General features: G+C 42.7%; 1 protein-coding gene across 8 annotated transcripts in view; it reads right to left on the reverse strand.

Annotated features, from left to right (window-relative positions):
• The window catches only part of EBF1 (EBF transcription factor 1), a 388,135-nt gene that overhangs the window by 20,619 nt on the left and 344,543 nt on the right, over window positions 1-22,973 (reverse strand). For all 8 annotated transcript variants that reach the window (XM_054691687.1, XM_054691686.1, XM_037499686.2 and 5 more), the window contains exon 11: window positions 12,237-12,325. In XM_054691687.1, the coding sequence (XP_054547662.1) occupies window positions 12,237-12,325 (89 nt within the window). The remainder of the gene's footprint in view (window positions 1-12,236; window positions 12,326-22,973) is intronic.

Raw genomic sequence — 22,973 nt, forward strand, 5'->3', positions numbered from 1 at the left:
TGTACCCAGCTAATTGGCAGGTAATTGCTGCACTTCCCATGGCTGCCATCACTCACCAATATTAGAGTATTGCTCTCCAGCACCTTTCAAGGCACATTGTCTCCCCAGAATTAACTACAGGGTTCCTTGGGGATTACAAAAGATTTCCCCATCCATAGGCCCCACCCTCTTTATCCATCTTCTCTCCCTTGGCTTCTGAAGAACAGCTCACTCTCTTTTCTGGGTCAACTAGTCCTCCCCAGGCCATGCAGTGAAACATTTAGGAGGGTTCCTCCCATCACTCTACTTCATTCATCTCACCTTTCCTTTATTCAGAATGCAGGCGCCTGAATGTGGGAAGGTCTTCCCTTCCCTCTTCCTCTGGAAAGGAAGTGGCTGCTGCTGCTGGCAGTATAGCATTAAAAACCACACTGGTGTTTTATTGAAGTTAGAACACAAACTCCCTTAACCTGTACAGACAGCCTCTTAAGGTACACTTTGTATCCCCTTCCCCATTTGGCAGATGAGGAAAATGAGGCTCACAGAAGTCAGCCAGCTTTCCCTGAGTTCACACAACTGAAGACTGGCCCAGCCAGGTATTCAACCTCAGGCCTGTGACACATCAGAGCCTGTGCTCTTGCAAATTACTCTACTGGAACAGAACAACTGTGGCCTCACCGACACCCCGCTCCCTATCTTGCTCCTTCCTCTGACAAGGTGTTGACTGTACCACCTAGCACAGCACAGCAGAAGAGATTGTCGGGGCTTTTGCTCTGATCTGGATGTTTGAGTCTCAACTCTTACATCTATACTGTAGGCCCTTTGAAGCCAAGAGCATATCTTCATCTCCTTCTAGAAGCCCCTAGCACAATGGTCAGCAAACCAGACCTTGAGAAATTCTTGTTGAAGAGTTTATTCTTAATTACTGATTTTTAAAAGTGCCTGCTTAATTTATATGAGGAAATGACATGTCACGTATCTGCCATGATTTACAAAAGCAGAATACTTACATTTGGTGTTCCATTTGGCTCCAGACTTTTAAATCCAATATATAAATTCTCAAGGTTAAGTCGTGATTACTGAGCGGAGTTTGTTATGCCATTTACTTTTTTTTTTTTTTTTTAATGAATTCACTCTTTTCCTCCAGCTGGCTTGTACTTACATTTTAATTTTGTGATTAATATAATGACTCATGTTGGGGACAGACATTATCTAAGTTATAGGCTGCTAGAAACATGAGGTTTATCTTAAATATGCATCAGCCTCTTGCTAACTGTAACTCTGAGGTATTTGGAAATACTGAGGTATTTGCACACTCACATTAAGTTACCTGGGGAACCAGCACCTCCTGCCTGATACAGACATGGCTAACTCACCTTTCCTTCTGTTCCATGACAGTGTTCACCTTCTGTGGGGATTTTCTCTTTCATATCTGACCTCAAGTGGGTAGCTAAGAAGTTATTATTCACACTCACATCTGGCCTTTGAGGGTAAAGAGGAAATGGCCTAACTGTCTGACATCAAGCCCACTGATAAACTCAATTCAACATTTTGAACAATTCAAACCCAGATGAGCAGGCGATATGGCCCGACCTTATTTTCATTTGTAGCACCTAGAGGCCGACTCATCAAGCTAGATGGAAAGCCATTTACCAACACAACATTAATTTCAAGTTTCAGAATCAGATTTTGAGACTCTGGAAAACTCCCTCATAAAATTAAGGTCCAGGATGCTTCAGTAATTAGGGCAGACAGTCTGTTCTGAGTTTTACACTACCATGCGTGGGAATGACATCTGGTCCAAGATGCTACTCTGCAGGCGTCGATGACCAATGTCAAGTGGGCCTGGGTGGTCTCTGAGAAAGCACAGTATTTTTTGTCACCCAGTTTTCCCTGACACCCATCTGTCTCCAATCTACTTTGCCTTATCAGAGGAGTCAAAATACAGTGGATCCAAATATCAGCAACATAAAATGAAGTAGAGGGAGAAAATCACTCCTGATTTAGAGGTGATAATTATCAATGCTGATCTCATAGATTTCCTTGGCATCCTCAGTCCAGAGTTTCCTACAGAGTCCAAATTCTGAACAGCATATTCAGCTCACTGGTAATTAAGTCTTTTAAGTCTGAGCTCTGCCCCTGCTTGTTTCTCAAAGTCTGGGTGACATTCTTGATTGGAAAAGCCAAAAGCCAAAAAATTGATGAGAAATTTCTTGCAGCCCATTTTCTGCGGAGCTGGAAGTACAAAGCAATAAATACTAAGTTGGACTGAGAGGTATTTCTGTGGAGGGTAGTTTTGGATCCCAACTTCCCTCGTATTTATTTAGCCAAATGGAAAATTCCACAATGGTAGATTTTGCATTCTAAAAAATCACATAATGAAGCCAGTGAGGGATGAAGTAAAATAAACCATAATAACCCTTGAGCACCATTGAGCTTCCGGTCCTTTGAGACATTCCTCAAATTTTTCATCTTTCTGGTAATACTAACTTCTTGAAATAGAGCTTACGGCAGATCATTAGGATCCTTTAGTGTCACACTTTAAGCACTCTTTACTCAGAAGCCCTGTGACTGAGAAGAGTCACTTACACTTAGCATGGATATAATTAAACAGGTTTCTGTTGAAAGGGGCATTCTCATTATGGCTAAGGACCACTTTAGAGTAAATTGAAATGGAAAGGAGGGGCAAAGAGGAGGTATAGGTAGCAAGTGGTTATTTCTAGGGCAGCATAAAATGCAAAATGTGTAACAATTATATTTTACAATGTCACATTCTAAAGACTTCATAGTGTTTTATTATATAAGCAGCTAAAGCTTACCGAACTTTCTAGCACAGCCATTGCCCAGAGTCTTCAAAGGAAAATAAAATTCAAACTACAAACTCTGCAGAAATTTCCAGAACAAAGGAATTAAATATTTTGAAAGGGCCTGTTGCTCTTAAGACAAGCAGCAGACATCAGAAGCATCCTAAAGAAAATGAAGGGGGCATTTGTGAACCTGCTCTCATTTTAAAGGGGATTTTATGTTGAGATTAGATGAGAATCCTCTTTTCCACATATTGCCACATATCATGCCACGTGGCTGGAGGCACCACAGAAAGCTCTGCCTTTGTTATAAATGTGGCATTGAAGCTCCAGAATCGCATGAAATTTAAGTCGGTTATAAGCTAACGCAGCTATATCAACGTAAGACATACTAACTTACATGATTGACTTTTACAGTGGCAAGAAAAAGGCTGTTTTCAAGCAGCTGTTATTGCCTCAATGGAAGAAAAAAAATCAATGGAAGTGAAATGAACAAGAGATTTTGTCTGAGTTGCAGTTAATATCACTGAAGAGCTATGGATATTAAAAGGTCAACAAATAAATTAGCCAGAGTGTTATGAAATGAATGATTTGGCTTATAATTTTATTGAGTGAAAATTGTTCGCTGCCTATTAGACCAGGTAATTTTTATCTGGTGCCTCAATTACTGTTCTGTAAGCAATAATATAGTTGTAAGAGCTGTTGGTTCGATCGCGTGACCTCTGAGATGCTGGCTAGGACAGCTGACTTTACTATGATGGATAACTAAGCTTGGTCTCCAAGAGGTGCCAAACCTCCCTTCCCTGCAAGGGGATCTCATAAAAGAAACATTACAGTTTGATTCATTTTACCAAAATGTTGGACTTTCGAAAGTGTCAGCAGTTAAGTTAGCTCGTGAAGCCAGGTATTCCCGAGAACAGCATCACAACGGTGTTACCCCTCTTTTTTGGTCTCCTGGCCTTCTCTCCTATGTGGTACCCTGGCTAATTGGTGAATGGGAGCCCCGGGTGATTCCTGTCACAAATAGGGGGAGAAATGGTGCCTGCACCCTTGTGCACATGACCCGCTGGGAGAGACAGAGCTGAACTTGGCAACCTCCAGCCAGCGCTGCTTATTCCAATTCATTGTACTTGGTTTAAGCCCGATGCTCTGGGTTAGGTCCTGCTGTGTGGCCTTGGCAATCGACTTTCTGATCAGGATAAAAGTATCTGCTTAAAGAGAAGGCTGTGGACAGAGGTGCCTTTTTCCAGGGTAGGTTGTAAAGTCAGCACATGAAACAAAAACTGCCTGGAGTCAAAATTACCCTTGAAAATCTTTGAGGTCGCCAAGGCCTGGGCAGCTTAGAAACACAAAAGCCCAAACTTAAGTACTTCTCTGCTTCTCTTTGTCTTCTAGCTGTGGCTACCTTTCCCTGGGAAAGGCAGGATAAATACCTCCTTTGAGAGTAAAAGCATCACTGAGTAAATAACAGGATTTATTGTGTGCTCTGTGTGTTTTTGTGTGTATACAGAAGTATATGTGTATGTTTATTTTTATTTTTGGACAAGTATACACAGTTAAGCCTGGAGTCAGTGATTCTGGAACTATGCTGGACTTTAAGGACATGTAAAGGAGGCAATGATCTAGTTGCCTTTCGCTTCATCAATCGCCGAGCATCGCAGGTTATTATATGTAACTCCAAACCAGCAGTATCTGTAAATGACAATTCCCATAGCTTTACAGATGGTCCTGAGCATATCTGCAATTAAAATCCACTGCCTCAAGACTGCTAGGCTTGGCTCTTACTACTCTGACGCTTCACGGAAGCGTTACTCTGGGCCGAAAATAGTGAGCAGGCTTCAAGACCACCCGGGGTCTCTGCTCTAGAGGACTTCAGTCTCTGAGCGCAGATATTGGGTGCTTAGAAGAGAGACATGAATTAGCTCATGTGCCTTCTCTTTGAACTAATGAGTAATTATGTTCCACACCCCTGTACGCTGAGTGTGTTATGAAGTAGGTTAAACTTCAAGAGCTCAGCGCTAAGAAAGAACTTGAAAGAGGTCCCAGCATTCCGTTATTGGCGTGACTGTTATTACAAATCCCACCACAATGATTGCAGCTAAAGAGGAAAAGAGTTCTCTCCAGGTTTTTGATTTCTTGCCGCTCCTTCCACCTGGCTCAGCCATTGGTGAACCAACCTCAGTCAATGCCGCCCCTTCCCTCCCCTCTGCCCTGGCTAAGATTGAGGGGTTTTAAGACGGGTTTGCAAAATTCTCTTTTTTTCCTGAAAATTCCTCTTAATTCTAGGAGGCAATGCTTAGCGATACTAGCTCTGGAGTCCAACAGAGTTGGCGCAGACCCAAGCTCTGCCACTTATTAGCATTGTAAAGGCAGGAGGGCCTCTGTTTCCTCTGCAAAGCAGGGTAAATACAGCAGCCGGCTCCTCACAGACAGCCTGTGCCTGTCGAGCGAGAGCAGCCGTGGCGCTGATAACCCTCACTGCTTCTCCTGAGAACTCTGGAAAGGGAGCTGCATGCTTGGAGTCTGCGTGTATCATGTGCTTTGAGTGTGGCTGGAGATGCCAACCTACTCGCAAAACACTGGTGAGGAAGGCAGATGTTGGAACCTCCCAGCCGCGTGACCCTGGGCAGGTTACGTGTCCTCACAGATCCTCTGTTTCCTTTTCTCTGCTACGGGCAGGGTATCGTCATGACAAGCAAAATAATGTGCTGCAAAATGTTAGTTGGAGATGAATAATCTCAAGAAATAAGAATCATTCACTTTGTGGGGGTCACAGAGCTTTGTAATGAAACTGAAATCTCCCTTCCCAGAAAATGATACCTGCGCACATGCATGTACCTACTCATCACTGCACGTACACATGTGCATGTGCACACACCCAGAATTCACCCCACAATTTCAGGGGTGTACAGTTCTGTGATAAAGAATCTGATAAAAGAAGTACAAGTGGTAGGGGACACCATGCCCTGAAACTGAGCCCTATCGAAACAGAAAAGTGGGATTAGCCTGTGCATTTTCTGGCAGATTCAAGGAGAAAGTGGGACGTGAACTGCATTCTTTAGTTTGTGTTTGGGACAACTGAATGCAGGGGCAAACCTCAAACTCAAATGTCTGAGAGATGAAAACATTGCATGATTGGCTTAGTTTCTGCATTTTCATTCAGGTATAGTCACTTTGGTGCCTGGGCCTGACATCAGTGATTTCCTCAAAAGAAAAAAAAAAAAAAAACCGTAAATAAGGTGAGGGTGAGTGGTCAGTGTGGTCCCATGAAAGGTAAAGATGTAGCGTTTTTTCTTTCTCTGCTAAAGCCCCGAGTCAGTCCCTTTGGGCTAACAGGCCGTGTGGTTATGCAAAGATTTCTTATTTGTATCTCCACGGGTGCAACGGCGGGTTTTTGAATTACTGACAGTCTCTGCATAAAGACTAAAACAATAAAAGCATAATTAGAATACATGGCACACGGTCGGCTCTATTTTGCCCCAGCTCTGAATTTATGATAAATCATGAAACCTGAGTGCTCTTGAGGGAGGGTGTTTTGGGGTCTTGTCTCACCACTGAGCAAAAACAGTGCCTGAGACTGGAGTCTGAATTTCATTCCCGTGTACAGTTGAGCTGAATAATATCTGGCACAAGCAAGCCACTAAATGGCTGATTTACTAAATTATTATTAGATGGAGCCCTTGCTGCTCCAAATGGAAGTGCCGTCACTGTCTTCCTTCATGGTGTGTTCAAATTGTTCTGTGTTTAAATATTCAGCATGAGGCTAATGTGAACTGATGAACTGAGACTATAAACACTCACTTTCAATACAGATAGAGCGGCAGAGATGCAACATATCATGTGGCCCGCGGAGGTGAAATGATTTATATTTAAGGATGTTGCTGCCTACTTCCATTACTTGAAGGTACTCTTAATTAGCCTGGTGTTGGAAGTGACTAATTCCCATGTAGGGAGAGCAGGTTCATGGAGGCTGGGTTTGTTTTTTTTTTTCCCCCCGCATGCCAACCAAGGAAGAGCCACTTCGAAGATCTGCAGCCTCTAAGGTAGAACTGTGGATTTTATTAGGATGGACCGGCACCGGCAAGGAAGTCTGTCCACTGGAGCAACTATGGTTTTGACAGTCAATGTTTTCATGGACCTATCCAAAGAGTCTACCCTCCACCTCCCTCAAGAGCCACCGTGACACCTCTCCCTCCATCTCACCAGTTTCTTTAGTGACACCTGCTGGCATGAAGAACAACCCTTTGCTCCTTGGACAAACGGAAGCCCCTCCCCCTTCTTCCCCTTTGAGGGCAGTTATAGGCAAGCACTTAAAATACTGTGATCACTTACAGTAGATTAGAATTTTTTATTGGTGCCGTGTTGCCATAACAACACGAAGACAGCAGATGACTTAAGCTAAGCTTGCAAAGCAAAAGGCTGCTCATCTGGCAGTTAAAATGAATACAGTTCATTTCACAAGTTTCCCATATGGACTCTTAGTGTATGGTAATGAGGAGACCATCTGGTGAGAGAAAATGCACCGAGAACAATTGGGTTCCACAGGCTGAGTGGGAAGTTGGGAGGGAACACCCAGACAAGAGCAAGAGCCTGGGGTGTGTGCTCTCTGGGCTCAAGGTTTGGCTGAGGCTTGTTTTGGTTGGGGTTGGGGACAGTTGTTTTCCACAGGGGGTTGGCATTTCTTAATCCCTGCCTCAGTATGTCGGCTGTGCGCAATGACAAACATCGTGCAAATTTTGCAATATCATTCATCACAAACTGTCAGCAGTGTTTGCAAATCTGACTTGCAAGATCTTTTAAATGTGTTGTTCTTAAAAGGCAACAGTACTAAGTTTTTAGACAAAGTGCAGGAAAATTTAAGCACTTCTGACAAGCAGAAACATTAACAGTAATCATTTTAAAAACACTCGCATCTTTTGCCTGCATGTTTAGCTGTAAATAATGCTAGAATGTATAAAAGCTTTAAAGTAAAAATGTAATAAATACTTTTTATTACATTTCATAAAGAACAAGGAAACGCTGTGAGCCATGTACCGGTGTTACCTGTGTGCGCGGGAGCGCGTGGCCATGGCTCCCTGCTCGCTACTAACCAGATTGGGAACCTGTGAGGACAGCTTGAAAAAGGCTCAGAAGTCAACGCTGAAGCATACATGCTTCATAAAAGATGAATATAAATGCATTAGTTAGACACGGTGAGCTAAATTAGAAGGTCAGGCAGGGCTGGGAGGGCTGAAAAATCACACAACCAATGAGTGTAATTACTCTTTTTTAAGTCTATTAAGTGGTGGTGTTCTATCAAGGCTCAGGGGTATAGGACATGAAGAACAAGATAAAGTAATGTGTATTTATTACTCCCACTGGATCAATTTACCAGATATTTTCAGCTCCATAAAGCAAAATACACAAATGCCTGCCTTTGTTACTTTTCCCAAACTGTCTGATTTTCTTCAAAAGAGGGATCAGCTCTTGGAAAAAAAAATTTTGCCCTCTGGAGGTCCCTGTGCCAACCCCATCAGTGGGGAAGTGACAATCTAAAGAGGAGGGCTGTGAAGTGAAGGGGGCAGTCAAGAGAGGCTGGTCACCTCAAGACATAATTCTGTGGCTTTCCAAACCCCATGAAGAGTGGGAATTCAAAGTAATGTTTACAGAGGACTTGTGTTCGAATCTTCCTTTGCCACTGGTTAGCTGTGCAGTCAACGCAAATCCCTGCAACTCGGAGTATTCTGTGAGTTGGATAATGCCCAGCTGGCAGGATTCAGGAGCCCCCATTTGCTGAAGTCTGGCTGTACACCAGAGACCTCTGTGGCCCACGTTATCTCGACTTAGTCACACCCGCACAATGACAGACCTCACAGACGAGGGTGGTCCCAAGAGCCTGTGGCATCCAGGCTGGTGTGTTGCAGGCTTTGCACCTCTGGGGTGCAAATTGCACTCTGTGACTTTCCTCCATGATCCCATCTCTTAAGCACACATTTCTCAGAACACATCCCCATCATGAAGGGGCCCCTGCATAAGCGGTCAGCTGCTTTATGAAGGAGAGAGCGAGCCAGCCACCACAATGAAGGCGAACCACTGCCCCTGGCTTCCAAAGTCCACATCTCTCAATCTCTGTGTCTTTCATAAGCCCTGGCCACAGTGGGCATCAAGAAAAGGAGATTCGCCGCTGGCCATCATGCTGGCCAAGCTCAGGGTCTGCTCTCACAGCCTCTTCCCGATGCTCACAGACCCTTAGGAAGACAACTGACAAAGTGAAAGGGGAGGGAGACACCTCTGGCCTTCAGTGCAGCACGCTCCTTGCTCAATGCTCCCACATTGCATCATGCATTATTTCAGCATCAGAGTCTCGGGCAGACCACAGTTCCCTTGCCCTGACCACTGAGAAAAGCCAACCTTCACCCCCAAGTCAGTCACAGTCCTTCCCTCCTGCCAGGACCAGAGAGGACAGCAAATCTGTATGAGACAGAATAGACACTGAGACTGAAAAGCCTTCACCTCGCAGGCCCACTCCACGGTTGCATATGAGGAAGGAAACCAACAAACATCTGGGGCTGGCATAATCACAGTGCTTCAAGTTCATGTGTTCAGCAACTATCACTAACAGTGACCTTCGGGGACCAAATCATTTACAGAGAAGGACCCCACTTGCTCTGCGTTCTCATTTGGTGAATGGGGAAGGCTCTCACCACCCCTGCATCTCTCGCAAGAGTGGCTCCCATAAAACAAAGCACATCCAAGGGCTCCAAAATGAGCGTGAGCCCGTACACAAAGGCATGTTATTATGGAGAGCGGTCTGCCAGGTCTTTGGAGCAGTTTCATTTGACAGAATATGTGGGTGGTTGTATGAATCCAGCTTTGTCTAGTCACAAACACATGGGTTTAATAAAGCAGAGTTTGTTTCTCAAGGTGTGTGGTCCAGGGCTCGCGGAAACACTCCCGTTTGACAAACACTGACCATGATTCTAAGAAAGGCGGAGCCCATTCTGGTCCCCCTAACAATGGACAGCAGGAGTATAAAACCGCCCCGTCCGCAGGGATCCTCAGGCTGGCTCCACCGCCACTTCCTGACCCTGCGCTTGAACTCCAGCTCCACCTTAACATTGGGAGCCAAGAGGACAACCACTCTGATCGAATCACACACACAACTTCCTGGGGTGGGCTCGGCAAAGGCCTTGCACGGTCAAGTGGCTGCATGCACGCTGAGACAGTTGTGTCCCTGAGACACAAATCCATTGTGTCCTTGATTACTCATCTCCAGCCCAGGAAAGGGGGGCAGGAGTCTCACCACCAGGCCCCAGGGAATGAAATGACACACACCTGTGATACTTGTTTTGCTTTTCTGAATGTGACGTGTGACCCTAAGACTCATGTTAAAAGTAATTACATAAAACTAACGCTCATGCCTATTTTTCTTCCTGCACTATGAATAAGAACAGTACTTCCTGGCTTCTTTAGAACTCGACTACTAGACACTGTGTCCACGGGATCCCCTCCTTATCCCTATGAACTGCAAAACGATTATCCCATTTTATGAAGAAACTGAGGTACAAGAGAAAGAGCATAACTCAGCTGGTCAAGATCAGGCCTTTCTGCTCTACGGAGATGGGCAGGGAGGTGTGTCATAAGCCAGGGCCTTCACTCAACTGATAGCTAACACTAGCTAACTTCAGTTGAGTGTTAAATAAGTGATTAAAATAACCTGAAAGAAGCGGAAATAGAACCACCTTCATTTGTCAGAGAAGGAAACTGAAGCACAGAAGAATCTGGAAAAGAATTTTGACTTGAATTGCTCAGATGTGCCTTCACTCCAACTTCTACCCTATGAGATAGGGTCTCCAGTCCTTTTGGCAGACTCTGGAAACATCAAATGCCAAACGTCCCCAAATGGAAACATTACCGAAAATGTTGTGGCACCAAAAAGTTTTCAAAAGCAAGTACACAAGGGCCTCCCCGGTGGTGCAGCGGTTGAGCGCTGGGTTGCAAAGCTGCCTGCAGCCTCTGCAGCGCTGGTTCGATCCCGGGCCACTGGGAGAAGGTCCCACATGGCACGCAGACCTCTCCTGCTGCTCCCCTCAGCAGTGTACTTTGTCAGTCTGCCTGCTCTGCTCTCCCCTCTGGCTCTGGTGAATTCTCTCACCCTCCTGCGCTTCTGACTGTACCCAGTGCTTGTATAAATAAATAAATAAATCTTAGGGGAAAAAAAAAAACAAGTACACAAAACTCAACTATACATTTCCTAAGGCACCCATAATATGTATATCTTTATCCCATAAAATTACCAACAAAATGACTTATTATTGCCCTGCAGTAATTCCCTCAAGAAAATTCTCCACGGTACTTCGATGCTGTGAAAGGAGATGGGCACTGTGATGACATGATTTCACTGTTCACCAAGAATAAGTCTCCATCTCTTTGACGGGTTAGCACTCTGCCCCCCAACCCCACCCCAACACCCCTCATGCCTGAATGTCAGTGGTGAGGAGCTTTCTCCTGGACACCTGCTCTGACAGGCAGTCCCAAGGAGCAGGCACGTGGGTAGGATTTGCTGACCAACTGATCCCCCAGAGGGTGGCTGAATGGGAAGGAGGCCAAGTTCATCATTCTAAGTGTCTTTATAAGGAGGAACAGATCAAGGAATGACACATCTCTAGACCTTCTAGGGCAAGGAGAGGCTCTGATCTGCTCATTTGATTTATACTAGTTTTCGCTTGTGTAGTAAATGAAATTTCATTTTGCTGTCACTAACTATACAGTGAATGGCAGTTGACACTACTGCATTTTGAACTTTAGGATTTAGCTGGCTCTCTTCTGAGTCCTCATAGAACATGGTCTGGCCTTCTGCTAAGTGTACTTATTATCTTCTGTTTTGATTAGTTGGGTGTGATCATCTGTCCCACACAGGTCCCCAGATCCTTGGGTCCAGAAATGGGAAGATCCCCAACACTGGCAACAGGTACCAAACAAATGTGAATTTCCTGCTTTCTGCAGTTGCAATGTTTCTTTCGGTTTCCACTGCACCAGGGCCAAGGACGGATCCACAGGTGGGTAGAAAAGCAGTGCTCTCTCTTTCTCCTCTTCAGAAATGGCTATGAGGTAGTGAATTTGGATGCTGGAGCCAGATTGTGTAGGTGTGAATCTCAGTTTAGCAATTTACATGCTATGTGACCTTGGGTAAATGATTTAACCTCTCTTTCCTTGATTTGATTATATTCTGCTTTAAAATTGAGATGGTCACAGTACCAACCTCAGAGCTGGTGAGAGGAAGAAATGACATAATATATGTCAAAGTAATGGTATATTACCTGGCACGTAGGTGTTACTACAAGTAATGAGCACTTTTTAGTCCACACCCACAAAGCTACCTCTCTGTGAACTAATATGTATCAATGGCAGAGTTCTCTGCCTATCACCCAAACTCAGGTGTCCAGAATTAACAATACAAGGAGGTATCCTTACCTTTGGCAAACGTTCAGGGTCGCCTGGGTGCCGGGGAATGACCTTCTGTAACCTCTGGAAACCATAATCGATGGTAGGTTCATTGAGAGCTGCAATTAAGAAGTCACACAATTACAACAATTTCAGGAAATACAACAGAACATCATTTGCCACACTGATGCTGTGGAAATAACTGGGGGAATTCCAAAGTTTAATCGATTCTTTTGAACTAGATCCTATAATGGCACTAATGGATCATTTTGCTGAACATACCACCAGCCACTTATGCTATTTATCATGCCCTGGATCCAACACCCCCACCTCAATCACTAACTGACTCACCAACACCAATATTATGTCAGGAAAAACACCAGCATGAGGAAGCAAGAACTCCAAGCAGCTGGATCTCCGAGCATAATTCTTTGAAAAACTAAAAGATGAACCAACCTATAACAATATTTGGAGACAAAAGGCCTGATGGTGGCCATATTGTCTACCCCTCTTCAAAGCACCCTCAAATTAAACATAATATCAAGTGGACTCTGGTCCATCATTTTCAATATTCCTCCCCAGGATATGAGATTCTTTCAGTCTGTCTCACCTGACTAGGAAGAGATGAGCTCCCTCCACCCACCCACCCACCCCCTTTCCAGATCCTCTAATGGGTAGGTGGGAGGGCTTTTTCTTTTTCAGTGTAACCAAAGTATTCAACCACATCTTTTCTCCCCATACTGAATAAAAAGACAGTCTTTGTAGTTCTGACATTTAGATATACATTAGAAAACAAGTTGCCACATGCTTTACTTAAAATGCATTTCCATTAACCTAAATTTTAAAAGTAAGATTCATAGTAGTACTAACTTTAAAAAACTGTATTAAATTCAAATAGGTCCCAAGGCTAATGGAAGCAATTTGTATACCAACCCAAACTGACTGGCCCACTTTTCAAAATACAGGTATGATAATCTTGTGGTTTTAAAAGGACATTTAAATTGAAAGACTGTGAATTTAGTACATAATTATACCAATAGAACCCTTTAACTTGTCAACTTGTAAATCTAAAAGGCTATCAATCATTTCTAAAGAGGAAATAAACCTTAAAATTCCTTGATTGACAGTGCTTACTTTTTATGTAAGAAAAAAAAAAAGGGAAAAAAAAGGCTGCATAAATGGCCAGAAATCCATTTACAAAAGTACATTGTTTTACATAGGTGAGTAAAAAGCCAATAATTACACCTCCAAAAGACGTATAAATCAGTGTAAGTACTTTTTTCTTCACTTGTATATTTTAAGTTGAAGCAAACTTTCGGTAACTTTTTATTAAAAAGATTTTTTCCCAAATGCAATGCTTATTGAAGTTGCTAATAGAGTAGCATTTTCATTTAAGATAATGTAATCATTTTTGCAAATAGGAGATTTAACCATCTACCTCCTACCCCGCCTCCCAAACAGTAAACTTTCAACCTGTCTCTGGTGGAAATTAACTAAAATTACACCCAGGTGTACCAAATCTATCTGTACTAGCATATGAGTTAAGGCACAATATTTATTATTCCTCCCATTTTATGAATTACTTTCTAAACCCTTGAGAAGAAATCTTTTTTTCAAATTAGACTTGTAGGAAAAAGCCAGGGATCTCTTTAAGCAGGGAAGCTGTTACTCGTAAAATGCATGAGAACAACAAGTAATAAGTGCTGAGGCTTAAGCAGTAGATCACATCCACCCCCACCCCCATAATACTAATTGCCAACAAAGATGTTTAACCATAAAAATAACTTAGACAATTGAATACATCATTTTAATATCTGAAGACATATTTCAGGATCCTGAAAATTCTAATTCCTGGTTGTTGTTGTTTTTTCAGTATATGCCTCCAATAAAAACGAAATTATTGACCCACCCCCTTCAGTTGTTTGCATAATGAATTAATTCCTTCCATGTCAAGAAAGCTGCAGCTGTTAATTGAATGACTGTCAGATGTATTTCTCTGGCCATACAGACAATTCACAGAATGAACGACACTTAATATCCACAATTAAAAAAACAGATTCAAGTATCATATGGAACTAATAGTGAAAACGCTGAGAAGTCACTCTGCTGTCACAAAGAGCTTTTGAATTAGGTATGCTAAACTCATTATTTGGAAAGAAAAATAAGCAGCTTATTTTATGGAGGTGTAGTATGTGAGAGGGAAGTTCAGATAGTAAGTCAAAGGATTTTATTTTCATGCCTGTATCTAGTCAATGCAGTCAGAGAGACCAACGACTACATGGGAGGGACCATCTGATAAAGACTGTGACAGTCTTTAAAAACCTGAAAACAGATGTAAGTACCTTGGGAGGAAGAGATTTATATGATGGCATACCCATGGAATATCATACGGTCTGTAAAAGCAAGCCCATAGGGAAAAACACCGACTGACAAATATATTACCAGGTTGAAAAGCAGATTACCAGAGCATAAGTACAATATGGTTATTCTTTCATAACAAAAACGATAATAACCACTGTGAGATACACGTTTCTAAGGAGTAGATCTTAAAGTGCTTTTTCTCCCTTCTCTTTTATGCACTGTGCATTCCCTGAGTTTTCCACAATGAACATATTAGTTTTATAATCAGAGAAAATGGTTAAGAGTAAGAGATTGTTGCAAGATGGAATTTGACCTGCTCGTATAAAGTAATGACATAAGAAAGCAGGCCTTAAAAGGGGTCTGTAGACCCTTTAATAAGCTCACATAGGTTATTACAGACCATAAGAAAAATAAGTAGTATACTTTTGGCCAGTTGTATAAATATGTGACTATTCATAAACTCTCTGAAAATCAACAGAGAGGGGAGCGGGGAGGAATCATAAAGAATGGTATATTTATTTCATCAGTGGGGGTATTCGTACCTTAGGGACATACATCGACTCTGCAAGAATCTAATATAAAGTTAATCTTTCAACAAAGTGACCTCATTGTACTCAAGCACAGGGCTCCGGGGGCACCAGTAGAAATGGGACTAATCAATTTTTTCCCCTAAAACTTGGTACAATTCCGAGAATCTAGTAGAAGAGAAAAAAACTTAATTGGGCATAATTAACCACAAATAAAGAAGCATGAGCAACTTAGGTTGAAAAAAGAAACTCAGATGAAGTTGTAAACTGCAAAAGGATGAGAATGGCTTATGTGGCCCTGCTTCCAAACACCTAGTCCACACCGGCTGGAGAGGGCGTTATTCTACACCCATTAGACATGGTAGCAGAACAGAGAAAGGCGCGGAGGTTTCGAAAAAGCCATAATCCCAAATAAGAAAAGCCTCCATTTTCAAATCACCAGAACAAAATGGGGCCAATGTGGGCATTTAAAAAATTCCACAAGATAATAAATTATCCATTGCTGCAATAATCATTTTTAGCACCTGCCATGTGCTCAAAAGGCACTTGTAGGAATTCACTGTTTGGTTTCATAACACCATCAACCCTTAAAAGTTTCTGAAAAGCATGAGTATTCCAACCACATAAAGACAGGCAAATTACTTTGTAGATCTGGAACGTAGCTCAGACTCCCTTAACTAGGCTCCTACTGTTCAGGGAGCCATTCCCTTTCCTCCCTGGCACACCCGTCTCTGACAAAGCCGTCACTGGGGTCACACTATACCAGGTGGGGATGCAGAATGTGAGCTGGCTCTCGGGAAGGCACAAACATGTGAATGTGGGATGTCTTCCCAGGTCAGCCAGCTCTCAGAGTTAGACACATGGCTGCTAAATCCACGCAGTGGTTTTCAGGGCAACACACACACACACACACACACACACACACACACACCCAGAGGAGGTTGGACACTTTCCCACCCCTGTATTGAGAGCAAGAGCAAATGCTCCTGCACTTGAGAACCCACTGGCAGGCAGAGTTCAAAGTCCTCTCTGGCTGGCTGTGATCTGACCCTGGGGAAGGACTCCTAGAGGTGAACCCAAGATAGAAACAAGGCATGGGGGGTGGGGGGTGCGGTGCATTCAGCTGCCTTGAAGGCCTTACTTTTTAGAAAGTTTAATGGTTTAAAAAAAAAATCAAACTACTTCAACTGACCTGCCACAGCGAACAGCTCCTGAAGGACTTTGGGTTTGCATCCCAATCGAGCACCATCAGACTCCCCTGAAGGAAACCTGCAATTTCTCGCGCTGCACCCTTCTCCTGGGGACTTCTGCAAAGGTCCTGGCCAAGAACACAACAGCTTGGCCCAGATAAAGCTATTGTTGACAGTGGCCACGTTCATGCAGCAAGAAAAATAACTTAGAATCATGCTACTAGGTTTATACACTACTAGTAAATCCATTCAAAAATCAGCTCATGAGTAAATCCCAAACAAATGTATGGATTGTAACATTTTCATGACTATAGTCTCTTTTAAATCTACTTCACAGACCTACCAAGTCAAAAAAACCTCTCTGGAAGGGCAATTATTTGCAAATTAAACATTAGTCAAGATGGATGCATTCTCCTTTATGACAACTGATTTTTCCCTCTTCAGCTTGCTTTTTAGTGAAACCACTCCTCCACCCTCCTTGACTTCTGGAAGATGTATTGCTGGAAACAATGAGGGGCTAGAGAGGTCTGTTCCCCAACATCGGGGAAAGCGCTGTGGGTTCTGTTCCAGGGCTAGTGTGCACAGTCCCTGCTTTTATAGCTCAGTCACTCACTGCAGCGCTTTAACAGATTTCTGGGGTTTTAATTTCCTTTTTTTAATGGTGGTGTGACATGATGTCATTTTGACTGGAAATAAAAAGAAATGCAGATATTAGGAAGGTAATATTTATATTCTATTGCCATTTAATGTCCAAACAAATATCTAGACTCTATGCCAAGTAATAAATAAAACCTCATAGCCGCGGCAATGATAAAACCAGCACCTGGGTCTCCAGGCTTCCCTGGTGACTGCTCTATATTTGAACTAAAGGAGTAACAGCAGAGCATTTCCCTTCAAGGCAGATCCATTCTGGGCAGGAGAGTTATTACATATGTGTGAGGCAGAGTCTTTTTGTTTCATAATGGCCCCATTTTCCCCCCTCAGTCACTGAATTAACAACCAGAGGTAAACAATAAAACAGCAAGGTATCTTCACGGACCTATCTTTAAGACTTTCATATAGATACATACATACATACCTATCTTTAAGACTTTCATATAGATACATACACACACACACACACACACACACATACACGCTGCAAAATCAACCAGAAACCAAAAAAAAGAGCCAGAAATATGGCTAATGAAGAAAATATGTTCCATTTCCAGCCATTTGCCTATTTCATCACCTGCCTGCATGGGTATTACATGAACAGTGTTCTGGATCATCCCATCCTTGCAAGGGAGACAGTCCCTAAGAAGCCTAAAGCCAAATCCCTGGTGAGCAGAGCCCCTGCCTTCAGGATGAAATGCATTCTCAGCCTGAGGCCCACTTCAGGAGCCAGTGAGGCTCAGGAGAGCTCTGGGAGGAAGCTCTTAGAACTACTTCAGCAGGCTATGCCCCGCCCAGAAGGGTGTCAGATGAAGTCAATGTGGGCAGTTTACCAACATAGGAGCCAAAGGAAAATTTCCAAACTGGCTTTCAGCATGCCCTGACTTCTGATTTGTCATCTTCAAACCTCTAGATGTGTGGCAACAACTTTGAGATTCAAAAACCAAGAGCAGGAAGTAATAACCACTCTCTACTAAAGGCACAATCCCAGCTATGAACTGGCTGGTGTGACTCAGGCCTCTTTACAAAGGAGGATTCAGGGAACAGGCAAATGCTGGAGTTTTGGAGAAAGGAAGCTGGAAAGCAGATCAGAACCTGGGAGGATGTGATACAGAGGGCTCTTGGAGACGGAGGCTGGGATGAAGACCCTGGGGGTCTTGTTTGGAATGCCCACAACTGGCGTGATACCTCCTCCAGAGGCGAAAGCAATCAGGAGGAAGAGGAAAAAATAAGAGTGACTTTTGTTTTACAAAATTGAAATAGCCTTAACGCTTTTTTCTAAATCTAAAAGCACTACATTCTTATTCTATAAAAAAATTATGAAAAAAGGGAGAAAATCCCCATTACAGCCCTAGTCACAGATAATCACTACTTAATTACTACATATGCTTTTAGACATATTCACAACTATAAATATCATATTTATATCCACCTCATTCTTTGTAATGCAGTAGCATATTGCATTATATGGATGGCCATAATTTATGTCACAAATCTCCTCATAATGATGATATTTTCCCCCAAAATGTATTGATTTAAGAAGAGCCCATCACAATCACCACTCAGGAGAAATTCTTAGATGAAAGAATATGTTCATTTCAAGTCTTTCCGTACATCTATTTCCTGGGTCCTGAAAGGTCTACCAATTTGCACTTTAATAAGTTATTTCTAAAAGCATCTACAAAAGAAAACTAATTTTAGAGAATAACTGAGTGCAGGATGAGGAATCTTAAAGTTATAAGGACCCCTGAAGCTTGACCATAGATGCTAGCGCTCACATGATGACTCAGAGAAGTATCATTTTAAACACTGCCTGAGGTCAGGTAAGACTCTTTCCCCACAGGTACCAAAGAGCTTTTAGACCTTTCCTCACTGGTTTCCTTCAGTATACCCTTGACATAATGTCAAAAATGATGACTCCAGTTTTGAAAGTCAGAAACTGAGGCACAGGAAGAACTAGCTGCATAAATTAGAACAGAAGCCTTTTTTGAAAAAATAAAAAAAAAAATGGCTGTGCTTTACTTACTGTTCCAAGAGGACTATTTTATTTAAATCTTGTGGACTCTCAGCTTATAGCCTATTGCTGAGTCCTCCTGCCACATCTATGAAACTGCCCCCCCCCTTTTAAACTAAATATCCATGGAACAGAAATGCAGGGAGAGGAGGAAGCCTTTTGTCCAGACTCCTTACATCACAGGCAAAATCATCTTCACTTAAAAAGCTCACAGGTCAACAAACACAATCCTGGAGGGGCGGCTGCACTGTTGTTTTAAACTGGCCCCACAAAAGATTAAGACACTGTTTAGTCTGCCACCAAATTCTCCTCCAAGGCCTGAGTTGAACTCTCAAAGCTTGATTGGTCTTTGAGGAAAAAGAGACACAAAACACTCCCGAGCTACATGAAATCAACTTTTTTCACCACCACCAGTTAGCATTGTCTAGAAGATCCTTAGTGGTAAGTTCCCCACAGAAAAGGAGCATTTCTTCACAAACAGACCCATTTTCTGCCTGGAGGGTGACACTATCTAGGATGGGAAGTAGGTGAATGTACAGTAATTAGGGAGAACTGTACAGCTCTCTAATTGTAAGGAAGTCAGCGAGACACATTGTCCCTGTTACTCCATGTAATGTGCTCTGAACAGCCTGGCCTTCCAGGAGCCTTAATTTAGATTTCCAAATTTGATGTGCATTTAAAACTAAAATTAAATCCCTCAAGCAAACAGAGGCCTGAAGATATTCATGCCCTTTTTTGTGGCTTTCAATCCTTTTCATTTTGGCTTTTTTAAAAAGTCATTTGTGATTAGGCTTCAAATGAGGTTTCTCTCCTCATCTGAAGAAGGATGATTTTCGCTGTGTAACGGATGATGGTGTTTAAGTACTGAAGACCAACACATTCAGTCTTTCTTAACGTTTCAGGATAAATCCTTAATTCGCTCCCCTCCTGGCACAGCTTCTGATATAACGAGAGTAATATTCCTCCTATAATTGTTCTTCAGATTTCTTCCCAAAGAGTTTTGACAATAACTGTTATCAAGGGGGTAAAATCACCCGGGCTGTCTGATAAACATGTTTCCCCGCGTCCCCACCCCGGCGAGGGCTTGACACGGTACTTTTATCATCCAGTGTGTGTTCAGAATAAGCTTTAGAACAGCAATTGCCGGGAATAGGCAGGCGATAAACCGCATTGATTTAACACATCTTGTTTTCAATCATGCTTGGATTTTCTGAGCACGCATTTTTCCTGTACTCCGGCTTGTAGCTTTTATCTGACGAGCTGATCCCTTTTCAGTGGAAAATGAAAAGGTCGCACAATAAGACACGGTTTACTGGAACTTGAACACGCACCAAGGAAAGTATTTTAGATAAATACTGTCAGACACAGTGGAGCTGAATCTCGACAACACAATGCTGAACAACAATACTTATTACTCTCCTAGAACAAGCTACCAGCAACTGAGGGCGCGCAGCAGGGAACAGCACCACGGCGGGTTCCTAAGCTAAAAAGCCCTTGTCCCAACCTCGCGCTCACCAAGCAGAGTTCTGGGCTCAGGTCCTCTGTGTGATTGCTTCTGTCCCAGTTTTATAAGACCATGCGAAAACTGCTCCCACTGTTCACACAGTCGTTTCCTCTTAACAAGGAGAGTCGGAGAATGACATTGCAGCAGAGCCTGCTAATAATAACTATAATAATAATACAATAATGGAGTATGCGAATTCTAAGATTGGGAGGGGGAAAAAAATCCCAATGGAAGTGACTCCAAATAATCCATTAATTCCACTAATAAGACCGAAAGTACTTCTAAGTGGGAGAGAGCAGAGGATTAGTGGTTACTTGGTAACAGTTTAATGGAGTCAAAGAGAACCGCTAACAAGGGTGGACCCCAGTGACCTTGCAGAGAAGCCTAGAAGTTCTTATCAGACTTACATCCAACCTAAGGAGTACCTTGGCAGAAAGTAGGTGAAGTCAACCCTCTCCAGTGCTTATTATTATTATAGCTGCCAGTCGATTATGAGCCTTGGACTCAGCCAGAAAAGCTCCCACCTCAACACGGGTTTACACCCCTGTCCTGTGAGCCTGAACACACATGCCGGTTCCATCTTCAATCCTGTCTACTCCCAAGCTGCTCAAGCTCTCTTCACACGGCCGTGTGGGCCTTGGTAATCTCTTCACAGAGCCTCTGAAAGCCAACCATTCCACTGACTCACAATTTGGGTCCCTGATATGTATACTGCAATAAATCAGTAGCCATTTGATAAAAGCAATTAAAAGAAAAATGTGTAATATTTCATCTAAAATAATCACTAAAAACTTCCTAAAGGGAAACTTAACCCATGAGAGCCACACAACTTCTCGAATCTTGGCTAGGACTGGACATCACCACCTTTACTTCTATTCCACATTGATTTTCACGGGCCACTTCTCTTAGACCACTGCTGAAAACTCAGCTTCTCAAAGCTTGGGCACCACCAAAGGGAATGCAGGGTGGTCTAATTTTGTGCTAGTAGCTTGTGTGGTCTCAAACAGATCTAAAGTATTTTCACTGGTTTTTCTTATCTGTAAAGTGAAATTAAAATACCCCAAAAGACCCCTATACATTTGAGGAATGCCTTGTTACATTTGCTTAGGAAACAGGGACCCACTGAAAAGCATGGCATTAATCCAATGTTAAGATGCTACAAGGATGCATTGCAGTCATTCATGTGTGATTGTCTTCCAATTATAACATCCTTAATGGCAGCAGCAACTTACACTTTCTAAGGACTTTCACTATGTGCCAACTTCTTTACATGCCTTCACCTACCTAACCTTGACCACACCCCTACAAGGAGGTATGACTGTCATTCCCTTTAAACACAGAAGGAAACTGAGGCTTAGAGGGGTTAAGTATCTTGCCTAAATATAGAGAGTTATGAATGAGAGGCCAGAGATCCAAACCTAGTCAGTGCCTCCAAGCCCTGCTCTTAAACTCTTTGCAGGAACAGCCAAGTTAGGACAAGCGAGAGGCCCCAGAATAGACTGCTAATATCTCATCTTTTATGGAAACCTCTGCTACCTACTCCAGACTTCATTTAACTTCCATTTTTCTAACCACACACCCTTCTTCCCTTTGGAGTAAGACACTGCTAGATTTGCACCCAGGCTACGTCACTGACCAGCTATGTTCCTTTTAGAAAAGTTATTTACATTCTTTAATTCTACCTTATCTGTAACTGGAAATTTGATAAGCTACTATGTGTACAGTGCTTCACACATAATAAATACCCAAAGGGCAGTTGTTATTACTATTAATAGAATATCTGCCATGTGCTAGAAATAGGGGAACTCAGAATCAATTGGACATATTTACATATTTTCCACTCTAGAGTCTGAAGGGGCAAGAAGACACACACAGAATTCTGGAGCATGTGACAGGCATGATGCAAGGGTGCAGTGAGTACCTTGCCCTTGTCCTGGGCTCAACCTTCCCTCCCCCACTCAAACTTATGTGAATTACAGCTTAGAGAATAATACCAGTTATGATTCTCAGCTATTACCCTGAAACCAAGTTCATCCTGGAGTAGAACACAACTGTTTTACAATAATATCAATTCTGTGACCAAACAGGAACAAAAATAGGTAATAGACACCTAAGATGGAATTCCTTCCCAGGCTGGGGATATTTCTTAATTAATTGAAGAAAACTGCGTGCTTTTTGTATATAAGGCTGTAAGCTTATGAAGAAAAAGAGTTCCCGTTTCCTGCCCCCTCCCAACTGTACCCTGCGAGCACACAGTCAGTGAGGAGAAGGGCCTGTAATCAGAGTCTCAGGAAGATAAACTCTCACAGTGCACCCAGAGTACACTGCAAAGACTGAGAAAAGATAATCCTCTGTAGTACAGTCAAGAAAACATTGACCAGTGGGGTCACATTTGAGTTATATAAATAGAATTTGCCAACTGAAAAGTGTTGGAAAAGTATTCTAAGCAAAAGGAACCATCAGCAAAGGCACAAAGATAAAGTATAGGATATGCAGACACAGGCTGGATACTCCCAT

The sequence above is a fragment of the Talpa occidentalis genome, unplaced genomic scaffold (genome assembly GCF_014898055.3).
Source record: "Talpa occidentalis isolate TD23 unplaced genomic scaffold, MPIMG_talOcc4v2.1 talOcc4.9, whole genome shotgun sequence".
NCBI classification, from domain to species: domain Eukaryota; kingdom Metazoa; phylum Chordata; class Mammalia; order Eulipotyphla; family Talpidae; genus Talpa; species Talpa occidentalis.